The sequence below is a fragment of the Rhea americana genome, unplaced genomic scaffold, assembly GCF_003343005.1.
Source record: "Rhea americana isolate MKP2758 unplaced genomic scaffold, rheAme1 scaffold_16, whole genome shotgun sequence".
NCBI classification, from domain to species: Eukaryota; Metazoa; Chordata; class Aves; order Rheiformes; family Rheidae; genus Rhea; species Rhea americana.
The window spans coordinates 6,537,572-6,550,119 of record NW_028185705.1 but is presented as its reverse complement, the minus strand read 5'-3'; the positions used below and the strand labels follow the sequence as shown (position 1 = coordinate 6,550,119).

General features: G+C 46.9%; 1 protein-coding gene across 1 annotated transcript in view; it reads right to left on the bottom strand.

The window, feature by feature from the left end:
• Window positions 1–12,542, bottom strand: part of MAGI1 (membrane associated guanylate kinase, WW and PDZ domain containing 1) — a 332,618-nt gene extending 320,076 nt beyond the window's left edge. Inside the window, exon 1 of the mRNA XM_085300010.1 lies at window positions 12,172–12,542. Within this exon, the coding sequence (XP_085156136.1) occupies window positions 12,172–12,460 (289 nt within the window). The 5' untranslated portion in view covers window positions 12,461–12,542. The remainder of the gene's footprint in view (window positions 1–12,171) is intronic.
• Window positions 12,543–12,548: the final 6 nt, after the last annotated feature.

Sequence of the window (12,548 nt, the reverse complement as noted above, 5' to 3'; positions counted from 1 at the left end):
GAAAAAGCATCTGGATTGTCCTCAGCTGCCCGGCTCAGCGATCGTCCCTCTTGAGCAACCAAGTTTTCTCGGTGCAGCAATAGGGTAACACCGGTTGTTTGAAGCTGCTGCCATTTGGGGCAAAGCAGCTGCCAGTCCGGAGGGGACAACTCGTGCCCTTGCGCTCGCAGACACGGCCGCTGCCCGAAGGGCCCGACGGACGGGCAGCACCCGGGACTGCCCATCCGTCCGTCCATCTGTCCCTCCATCCATCCATCCCTCCAGAGCTGAGACCACCACTGAGCAAGACCAAACCTCTTCTGCCCGTTAGCAGCACCAAAACTGAAACAGCAGCCACACGCCGCAACTCTGCAAATTAATACAGCGGAGAAATTCACGCCAGTTGAAAGGAAGAGCACTGCGAGCCTCATTTCAGTGTGTTACGGCCCAAGAAATACTATTTCCACCTTATTTCCAGAACCTGTCACTTACTTGGCCACGCTAAGGGACCCAGTTTTTATCTTTTCAGCAGTTACAGCCAACTATAGTGTTTTGTATACGGTACCTGCCCAAATACATCGTTCTGGTAAAGCAGTAACTACACTGAAGTAACTGAAAACATTTAAGTAAAAAAGATCTTTTGTCATTTTCTGAGGTGTTAACACCACTCAACGCTTGAGCGCTTTAAAGGATATTACGACTACTTGGCTGCGGACACAGACTTTCCAGCTTAAATTATGGATTTCAGAGCAGTTTGAACATCGCTTCTGAGAAGCGAGGACTCTGGAATGCGCCTCCTCTCTTCCCCCGTGGTCCCCCAGGTCTGAGCCACAGAGATATTTGACTTTTCATGTTTAAGCTAAGGCACTGAAAGAAAATCCTCATCCAATAGGAAGTGGAGGAAAATGAACCCAAGCAGCTGCGTGTGAAAATTAGATGAGGTCCAAATGCACCAAGCGCRAGCCTCAGGACACAGAAACAGTCAGGCAAGTGCACAAATGCCTTCCACGTGTTCTGGGTGGAAAGAAACTGCATTTTTTAAAAGACGAACATGGAAACTGCTTTAAGCAATTTGTCATTTTCAATAGAGGCTCCGCAGCAAACGAGAGATTTGGACAAGTTAAACAACTTCCTACCAGAGTGGCTGCATGCAGTGTTTAAACTCCTTCTTTCAGCCTTCTCAGAAAAGGAATATTTATAATTTCACCATTCAGGAAGACTTTGAAATGTCACTGCAGTTTGATTTAACTAGTTAAGAGGAAATGCAGAGTTCAGAGATGGGGGAAACAACACAAATACCCTCCTGTAGTTTTAACTTCATTTCAGGCAGAGAATTGGTGTGCATGGGAGCACCCCAATATTTCYCATTTACCTACAGAAGTGGGGAACTTTAGAAATATTTTCTCCAAATTTCACAACTTAAAGCTCACCTGGACATACAAGACATGGATGTGCAGGGCTGTCTAAAAGAGAGCAGAGTCCGAGAGCCTCCTTGCTGCTAAACTGGAGCCAGGAGCAACGTTCCTCATTTTCATGGCGAAAAATCCCCCGAATGCAATCCACAACAACGCTCCTACATGCATAATAATATTAAGGTCTTTTCTACATTATGGGCTTTGAGGAAAATAATTAAATACAGCTATGAGCTCAACCAGCTATCAGCTCCCGGCAGTGCTGCCATCGAGCGCRGATACATTACGGGCCAGCCTGGTAGAGCCCTTRCCAAAGCTGTGTTTTGCACACGTTGGGTGTGCAAAACCTTTCCAAAAGGAAGGTTGTGCACACCCAGGATCTCACAGAGGGGCAGACACTGTACAAAATAGCCCCCTTCCCATCTCTGGGAAGATCTAGACACCTGCGAGAAGGGATACAGGGATGGAGAAGAGCCGCAAGTGCAGTGAAACCAGCTGCGCCACTGCAGCCTGCTGCAAACATCTGTCCACCTGCAGCCAACACCATTTTTATTTAAAGCCTGCAAGATGGCTCAAAAGGTCCCTCACTCCTTCAAGCAAAGGATTTAACCCTTCTGTGAGAAGGCTCCACAAAACCTGGAGGAGAAGAGACTCCACGGACAGCTGAAATACTAGTGTTTTTTCTGCCATTAGATTTTTGTTCTGTTTTGTTTTAATAAACTAATGATTTACTGTATGCATCATCTGAAAATGGCTCARATCGCGCAGCTGATGTAACCCTCCCTGTCAATTTAATTGCACAGTAGAAAAACATTTGCACTCCCATGCAGAGGCAAGATCCCATCACAGTAGCCACCACCTCAGAAGACGTTATAGCAAATGAGAGACGAATATGGAAAATAAACAGTTGACTACAACAAACTAGCTTAGGAGCCAAGGCAGTATAACTATTGTCCCAGCTGCACCGTGCCGCRTTTCTGGGCGCTACAGCTCCGAGCTCAGCCCTTCTTTGGGAGTTTTTGGATACTTCTCAGCGAACCTTCCAGGTAGGGACAATTCCCGCRGGTTCATGCAGCGCCTGGCACCAGGCTGCTCCGAACAGGCTGACTGTCAAAAATCACACTTTTGGGGGATTATGGTCGTATGGAAGGAGGGCACGGAAGTGTTTTCTAAAGGCTTTCCTGATGAGGTAACAGGCAGGTAAACTTTTTCCCAGCCATATTTTCATTTTATTTATTTATTTATTTATTACTATTTCTTTGCAGGTTTTAGACAGCACTCCCAYGGCAAAGCAGCTGCATTTTGCCACTTACTGTGAAATTCACAGCAGTGGCTGGGCCAAAGCCTGAACCGCTGGAGTCACGGGAGTACGCGGGATGCTCGGTCTCCACTAAAAAGCAGCAGGAGGAAAAAAAAGAGAAGAGACAAGAAGAGCCTGCAACTCTTTGCTGGAGCAAAAATTGAAAATGTGAATCCTAAAAAGCAAAAATTAAACACATCAGTCACATCCGCTAGGAGCCTCACCCAAGAAGTCTAAATATTTTGATAGGTGACACAGGAAGTTTTTGTAATTCCTCCTCTCAGGCTGGGTGAGGGCTGCAGGCGCACGTGAAACTATCCATCGTGCTTGCAGCTCCCCGAGAAGCCGAGGCCTGGCCCTGCGCGGCGCCGGCACCGCCAGCGCCCCCGCTGCACTTTGCTCGGTTTTGTGCCTYTTGCACAAACCCAGAGGGCCCAGAGTCGGGGGTTAACAGCCTCCGTCCAGGCGCAGCCCCCCCCCAAACTTTCCGCCGCATGAAGTTTTTGTGCGGACGACGATTAAGTTTGGGCAAAAAGACCTCTGCATGAAATCAGGTCTGCGACCGAYGCTCTTAGCCTACCCGTGTTTCTTCTGAAAAACAAGGCAACGTGGCTACGGTAAGCACGGAAAYGCATTCTTCAGGTCAGACCTCCCTCTGAAAAACGGCTAATTAATAACAGCAGACGGGAGGTGACGAGGAGTGTATAATTCATACAGACTCTACAAAAGGTCTACAAACTGCCTTATTCTACTGCTGGGCAGGTTTAATACTCGCACGCAAAACAAATATACAAAGTTTGCCAGCGCAGGGAGAGAAGATAACTTGATTAAGAAAAAAGAAAGTCATTTTACTTCCCACGTCCTGCATACGTTTGTGGAGAAGCGGGAGAATTTCGCTCTTCCTCCTCCTGCAGCAACTTGCAGGACCACAATTTATTTCAGAAATAAATATCCGAACAGAAAACTCAACGGTAAACTGAATCCTAGCCCGTACACCAGTGCTTCGGCATTGAGGGCGCCCAGAACAAGACGTTTGCCTAGAGCACCGGGAAGGGAGGTTTGTATCCGGCCGGGAGCACGGCCTTGCTCCCACCTGGTCCTGCAGAAAGCCCTAAAGGGCTCTTCTGCTGCTCCTCAGCAGATCCTCTCCTAGTCTTCATCGCCCACTTACACCCCGGCGACGGTCTCAGCATCAGTAATAAGAGCCAGCGGAGAACACAGGAATYTTCCCTGAACTCGATGATTTCGGCATCCTTCAGCTGTTCCCCGCTGCCCAGGCCTCCCTCTCTTCCCTCCAGCCATCCTGCGCTTCCACCGGGGCTCCAGGGAATTTTTCTTCTCCAGTCACAAGCTCCGAGAGCATCCCTGTGCGTCCCGGCAGCTCGGATTGCTAATTCTACACGCACCTTTGGAAAAGGAGGAGGACAGACCTACTCCCTGCTGTTTTTAAGAGAAGCCCTTGGCCCAGCTGCTCTGAAGCCAGGTTGCTCGCCCGCCCGGTTGAGCTTGTTCAGAGATAATTTCCCCGTCTCTCATGCACACGCWCATCCAAAATCAAGACATTACTTTGGACTAATACCCACAGAAGGCAGAATCTGCACTAGTGGAATAACAGAAGTTGAACATCAAGGTTTTTGGAAAGCTCACAGTATCTGCTCGGCTTTGTTTATGCTGAGGGAGTGGCTGCRTTTCAGGCAGCCTCTTTTTCAAAGGCTTTTTGTTAATAACTAAATGAAAAACCCAGAGTTGAGGTTTTCTTCTTAAAAAGAAAAAACAAAACCCAAAAAAACTGTGATTAAGGATATGGAGAAAGAAAAAGTCAGTCTCTTCCTAACCTAATTGCACCGAGGCACTAACTTTAGGATCCCCAAATTACAGATGTATAACCCAAGACAATGAGCGCTTTCGTCAAGAATTAGCAAACCACACAAAACCAAATCCTTACTCGAACGCCTGGCAATTTCAAGTGCATCTGTTCCACTTTGCAAGTAAAACCAAAGGATTTGGGGGGTGTTTTTTCTTCTATTATGAAGACAGGACACTCTGCACTATTTTCACACCATCTAATAAGCAATGGTGTGAAATGCTTAGCCTAAGAGATGATACTCAACGGAATCCAACATATTTTAAAGTCATTTTTCTTTTTAGTTATGATGCAAGCCCTCTCAAATATAAAAACAGGAGCTGTTTTCAGACTTGGCTTTTGACTAAAAACATTAAACATCAGGATCTGAAGAAAAATCTATTTTGCTTCCTCAAGGTCTACTAGGGAAAAAAAAAAAAAAAAAAGTCAAGTATATGTAGGTTCACAATAATACTACTAACACAAAACAGTTCAGCATAAATCACGGCAGAGGCCGAGCTGTGGACTAGCGCAGAGAACGATGCCGTCATTCCAGCCCGTAGCAGCAGAGGAGCTCTGGAAACCATTGCAAATGTCATGGCACGGAGATGGACGGTGTGGCTGACCTTTGGAAACCAGCGGGAGGATCTCAACAAAAATATCCTGGCTACCCTGAGCCATGCAGCTCCTACAGGACCAAGGAAGATTCTGGTCCACCTACTTAGTCTACAAGGAAACGGGGAAAGAGGGAAGGAAAAAAAAACGACAAAAACAACAAAAAAAAAAAAAAAAACCTCTCCAAATCTGGCAACCTAACAGCTCGATATAGAAAGCTGCCAAATAGGCAACCTTTTATAGCTCTCTATCAGATCGGTAGGAAACAAATCCTAGTTGATAGCCCAGGCTTGTTTCCCAACACCCGAAAACTGTAGAGAACCCCAAACTTCAAGCATCCAATGCTGTAAAGATTTAATGTACGGATCTGAAGAGAGAGCAAAAGCCTGAAAAACGGAGGAGTTTGATATGGGTCTGTGACAACCCCTCCCTCGCTGGAGTGGCCAGATCAGCAACCAGGCACCAGGGGATGTTTCCGTGCTCCAGCGGCCACGGAAACCGGCTGCATCCTCCAGCAGAGTCTCGAGCCTCACCTGTGAAAACCGCAACAGCAGCCAAACTGTGCAAGACCGAAACATGTGAGAACAAACAAAATAGCAAGTGTCAAGAGAGGCAGAGAAAATGATGACAGTGGTGAAAACTATGTTTTTCAGTAGACGGGCTTGCATGCTCAGCAGCACTGTCACTCAGTGCTGAAAAGCCGCTGTCTTCCTTGTCCTGCAACCAGCGCCTCTGGTGACAGGGTTACAGGAGCAGAGAAGATCTTGGTATATGGTAGGGGGGACAATCCATCCCTATGTCCTTGGTACAAAAAGGTCACATAACACTCTCTTTCTGGAAGGCTTAAAAATTTTCAGAGAGAGCTAGAGCAAAACTCTGTAGAAATATAGACCAAGACAACCCAGCATTTTGCTGCCCTCAAAGTTCACATGCTCAGCTAGAAGGAATTTGGATATACTAGAGGGGTCCAAGTACCAACCCTCTAAATATTGACTGATCACAGTAAGGATCCCTGCATTCAGCTAACTTTTCCCCTCAACTYTTAATATTGCTTCTATAAATTCCTAGCACTCGCTCATACAGAACCAATATTCTATGTTTTTGCATCAATAAATTCAAGTCACTTAGCTGTGGCCCACAAGGATCAAAAAGTTGTATGCCTTGATTTTGAGTGTTCCAGGCAAAGCAAAAGTGTTTAAAAACCTTGGAAAGACTAAAGTAAGTGCCTGGACTAAAGTAAGGGAATAAATAACAGAAATTTGGCCCTTTTATTTACACCATCAATAGAGGTCTCCAGGAATATACCCTTGCCTGCTAATTCAGTGGGAAATGTTCCTGAGGCACTAGCATGTTCTCAGTCTCCAAGTTACCTTCAAACTGAACAATGCTGAATGCCAACAAGCAAGGGACATGTTGGCCCACGTGGCTGATCCTACGTGGCCACCACCTGCCTCCAACTAAGCGAGAGGATCTGTGCCCAGATCAGCAATTATACAGACTTGAGCTGTTTGCACCAGGCCTCTTGCAAGAGATGATGACCACAAAAAGATGCTACTCAAAAACTTTTTAAATGTACAATGTCTCAYAAAAAACTCAGCATAGCTGCCTTTGGGGAGATGTTTTCCCTGTGTATGCATACAGTGTTGAAGCGGTAGAGGTATTCTTGGGCATCAGATAAAGAGATACAGAAATGGTCAAAAAAGACCCAAGAATGATGGCAACCTGCACCAGAGAAAGATGGGAACCCCAAATGTAGAAATGCAATGAGCTAGTGATGGTTTGGCTGTCAAATCTGCTAAAAGACATTCCTAAATGTCTAACAAGATACACGGAAGATCAATCTTAAAGCTCATACGAGCAGCTCAATAATTCACTAATGCAGAATTTGAAACAGCCTTAAAAAAATAAACCAAGAACAAGACAAAGGTGGTGTTAACATCTTTTTTTTTTTTTTTTTTTGCAATAATCTTGAATGATTGCTCATAATAAGCCTATAATTGTGATTTAATTGTGCTGTGGTCTGACTAGCCTGGAGAGAGCCTGGAATCTCCTCACAATGGGTGCAAAAATTAACCTTATCGTGGGGAGCATAATCCACTTTCTTCCCATTAAAAGAATCATATTAATTTCCAATTTTTTTTTTTAATGAAAGAAAAGTTGTGGCACTTGAGGTGCTAACTCATTGCTCTTTAGAGTCAGTAAAGGAACAGGTAAATACTTTGCCACAAGTAGGATCACCTTCTAAATCCTGACAAGTGCTACRCTGTAAGTTCAGGCAGAGTAAAGACAAGGTCCTCCAAACAGCAGCATTTCAATACGCCCCCATACACATCTCATGACTCTCTAAAGCAGTATTGCATTTAATAAACAAGATTATCAATATGTGACAACATATTAGAAGTTATCTGAAAAAGAGAATCTGTCTTATTTTATGTTTGGGTAGTGACCAGCCCTGCACAATGCTCATCCCAGCTGGTCAATGTTGAAAACAGGCCTTAAAAATCTCAAATGCGTGAATGCCTCCAAACTTGCAGATGGCAAAATCTTTCATTCCGCTTGAGATCCACTTAGACAAAGTTTAAGAACAGCGGTCAAACAGAATAACTACTTAGAGAATTCACTGTACAAGCCAACAGCATTTAGTTGCACAAAGAATAAAGGAAAGCACTTTTTGGAGGTCATGTGAGACACTATAGGAGTAAATTCCTAGGAACTGCAGGAGCTCTCTAAATGTCTTTGACCCTCCCTAGCCCAACGGAGGCAGCTGACTGCACACAAAAAACGAGTGCCAGCTCTGCTGCATCTCGCAGAGGTAGGAGGGCATCAGCCTTCGCTCGCGGTCTCTTTAATGCCAGGCACTGGCGCAACCTATTTTGCACAAGATACTCGGTGTTACCCATTAACAAAGCAACGTGCTGCTTCCCAGTGCCTGCAGAACTATTGATCGCACAAAAATTCACCAACACGTCAACTTGGAAAAAGAAGAAAAAAAAGAAAGAAAAAAAACAGAAGATGGCACTTCTCTCACAAACCCTCTTAGGGAAAAAAAAAAAAAAAAAAAACCAGCTCAGTTAAACTTCTTGAACGAAGCTGCTTTCATTCACATTAACAGATATAACTGATTCCAACATTTCATAGCAGGCTCGCAGAGCAAATGCCAGCATGACATTAAAGYGTTCAGTCACCGTACCCATATATTAGAATTCATCCTAGGGTCAAGTTAATGTTTGAAAAGAAACAAATACACCTGGTTGGAGATGGTAAACAGTGATTGTTTCTGCTTGGGATCACGCCTGCTTGTATTTGCCCTGCACACGGTTTAAAAAAAAAAAAAAAAAATCCTCTCTACTGTGGGATCATCCCAGGTCCAAAGTACTATGAACATACCTTCTGCATGAACTAATCCCCACAGTATCGAGGTGACTGATAACTTCAKGTTTGCGATTTGGGGAGATACTTTCTAGGGAAGCAAAGTGTTGAGCTGAGAACTGAAAAACAATTTAAAAGTAAGTGTATGAAAGCACCAGCTTTGACAGTTCTCCTTACCAAACATCAGGCCTGGCATGATTTGGCATAGGTCATCTAATCAAAGAGCAAAAAAAAAAAAAAACAACAGTAATCTTAAGATCTCTCTGCACTTGTGCGTGTCGCAAGGAGGCAAAATATCTTCTTGCCTGCCTTAAATAAAACACGTTACCTGTCACTGGTACAGCCTTAATTCCTCCCTTGCGAAGGAGGGCACGATAAACTTTACTTGTGCCAGATTGCTGACCGGGGTGAGTAAGAAGAAACAGCGCAGTTAATTTAAAATACCCTGTTCCTATTACCAATTTATCCAAAAAAGCAATTTTGAAAAACRCGAACTAAACTCTAGGAAGCTACAACATTAACAACGCAGCCTAGAAATCATGTCAGGACGACGCAAGTTTTACACAAGATCTGCTACCATTGCTCCTACACGCCRGCGCGCCCACTCGACTAATACAACCACGTTTATTAACTCCACAGCAGTTAATGGCCAAACCCATCAGAATTTAGGCACAGATGTGAGTCGCAAGCACAGTCATAAAAGAACTACATTTTAACTAAAATAATGTTTTTTCACGTTTGACAGTTTGGAAAACTACTAAAATAAGTGGCAGTAGATTATTTTTCTCTCCCCCCGCCCAAATCAGTCACTTATAATGGTATATAATAGCAAAATGGGCACTTACTGGGAAAAGTTCTTTAGTTTTTGGAAAAGTTAAAGTTCTTTAGTTTTTCTTACTCTTTCTCACAGGATAAGGGAASGACCTAGAAATCCCCTATGAACAATATTAAATACTGTTATTCCAATTAAGCAAATTCCTGTAGGTTCCCCATTTTTGTACTATGTGAGAACCTATTCAAGCTTATGACTCACAAAAGCAAGAAAAAAAAATATTGTATTTGGACCTGTCAGCCTATAAACCTTGGTTTAATGGTGAAGCATGTGCGCAGCTTATTCAACCTTTGTTTCACATCTTAGTGCCTTGTCTTCTACTACCTGCAAGGTCAGAACAGTTATTTTCTCTGTTCATGCCTGCAGATGACTGACTTATTTATAGTAAGTTTCCTGTTTTTCCAGCCTTGTAAATGTCATACATAGTAGACAAGCCTATAAAACTTATACATTTCCAGGCTAAAGATTTCCACAGCACTTCAGCACCAATTCATTAGGCACTAAGAACTGGGAGGAGGAAGAGAATCATACAGTTAAAATTGTGTTTACAATCCAATCTTCACACTCCCTTGCTGTCTGCTCTAGTGTCAYACATCTCCTCTTGAATGACAGTTGCCATCCCTATAACGAGATTTTTAATCAACACAGWAGTAATGCATTTTAATTAAAACACTCTCCTTTCCCGCACATCCRATCCTGATCCACGAGGGAGTTCCCTGTTCTGTGCAGAACACCACACAGATGCCCGGCTATCATTAAGAGAGGCACGAGGAACGGCTTTCTAAGCCACAAAAATATTTAGTGATTAAAAATTTAAAAAATCTATTCTATATTCCATTCTAATAAAGCATTAAAAAAAAAAAAAAGGAAAATATGATCTCATAGCTGCCAGGGGCTTGGTTCTCACTCTCTCACTCCTGGAGGAGGAAGGTCCAAGGTTCAAGTTCCTGCCCTGGCTCCAGGCAGAGCTTTGAACCTTTTTCTCCCAAGTCTCAGGTGAACCCAGCTACTGTGTGTGTGAGAGAGAGAGAGAGAGAAACAAAACAAAACAAAACAAAACAAAAAACTCTCTGACTCATTTTGACCAGATACTGCATCCTGCAGCCGAGACACATTCATCCTTAAATTCTGTCATTTCTGGTATATTCCCACGATGAGTTTCCATTCGGACTAAGCAATGTTTTCAACAAAAGAAAAGTTTGATCACAAATTGCTTGTCTCTTACCCATCTTCCTGCACCCACAATGCTGAAGCCTTTGCAGCATCAGAAGCCACACACTAACACTTCTGCTAAAACAATCAGCATGTTAAAAACCTGCGCGATTTCCTCACACTTTTCTTTATTTTACTCTCTCCCTCCCCTCCTGGGCAATGAAAATTAGCAGACTCAGTTTCACTCCCTGGTTTCCAGTGAGGCAGAGAAAATGCAGCAGGGGAAAATAGGTATTTGCTTAAAGAAAATTGTTTTCATTGGCGTTCAACGCTGCTTGCTGGAATATTGTTAACACCAAAACCCTAAGCCAGTAGAAATAAGTTGATATCTAAGAACTGGGGCAACTGTGAGCTGCTAGCATCCCTGCAAGAGGAAAGTGGAGGGCAGAGCAGGGTTACGCAGCGCAAGCACAGCCACAGCCGGCTGCTCTCTACCACGCAGAGCGGGACACACCATCGCCGTGATTTACTCCGATGGTGGGAGCTTGAACGACGGCCGTGAAACAAGTGCCTCCAGAACGGCTCGTAAATCAGGCTGGCGGACAAGGCTTCAGAGGACTGTCCTGCCAACCTGCGGTAAAAGCCAGGGCCAAGCGACAGAGCTAAGGTCATTTCAGCTGCTGCATCTCCAGCAACCGGCCAGSTTGAGAACGCTGGAAACCATCATCCGCCACAGGAGATTCCCCCTAGTTCGGGATGTGTACGTGTTCGGATAATAATAAACCCTTCCCTAAAGACTCTCCTGAAAGAACCTAAGAAAACTTCCCTTGCTTCCTGCAGCTACCCGTGACCCGGGGGTGTGCTGCTCCACCACCCGCACCTACAGGTGTTGCGGCACATTCCTGTTGATCCTGCCCAGCCAAATAACCTTAGCAGCTGTCGCAACACTAACAGTTTCCTGGCACTGAATTCAAGTCCTGCCCTGGAAACTACAAACCGATGAGCCAGGCCTGCTCCGCTAACCTGTTCCGCGGCTGCTGCCTGCGCACAGGCATGAAGTGGGGGGTGTTTGGGGGGGAGGGGGGAGTTCTGCTTTTTGGGGAGCGGTCGCACACATCGTCTGCGGGGCCGAGAGCGCAGCCGCGTCCCCCCCGCGCAGGGGCGAGCCCACGCCGGCTCTCAGCGCCGCCGGGATAGGCGTCCCGCGGAGCCGCTCCGCCGTCCCCACGCAGGCCGAGCGGTGCCGCGCGGGGCGCGCACCCGCTGCCGGCGGAGCAACGTCCCCCCCGCTCCGCCTTCCCGAGCGCGCCCCGAAACTCCGAAACTCCCACGGGGAAAGTCTCCTGCCACGGCTCGCCGCAGGCCGATTCGGCACGGTAACGTGTCTATATGCGTACTTGCACGCCTATGCGTGTGTGCACACGCACGCCCTTGCACAGCAGCGCGGTGTGCGCGTGCCCCGCCGCCAGCAGCACCCGCGGGTGCTCCCCGCTCGGGGCCGCGCTGATGCTCGCCCCGCGTCTCCGCACCCAAAACTTCCCGGGCAAGAGCAAACTTGGCAGCGGCGGAGCGCGGGCCGTGCCGAGCCGTGCTACGCCGTGCCGAACCGTGCTATGCCGTGCCGTGCCACCCCCCCCCCCCTTCCGGCTCCCCGCCGGCCCCCTCGCACCTTGTCTGACGGCTTTGACGGCGATGGGGTCCTTGCAGCTGCGGATCACTTCCAGCACGTCGTAGCGCGGCAGCCCGGAGACGCGGACCCCCTGCACCTCCAGCAGCAGCTCGCCCTCGCTCAGCGCCGCCTCGCCGCCCCCCGCCGCCACCGCGCCCGCGTAGGGGAACTCGCCGTGCTCCGCGCCGCCGAGCAGGGCGAAGCCCAGCTGCCCGCCGGGCCCGCGGCTCAGCGAGCACTGCCGCACCCGGCTGGCCCAGTGGTTCTTCTTCTGCGCCACCCGCGACATGCTGTGCGCGGCCCTCCGCCGGCCCCGGCGCGCGCTAAGCAGGTGCGCAGCGGGGCGCCGACCCGCCGGCGCACAGACGGCGCCGTGC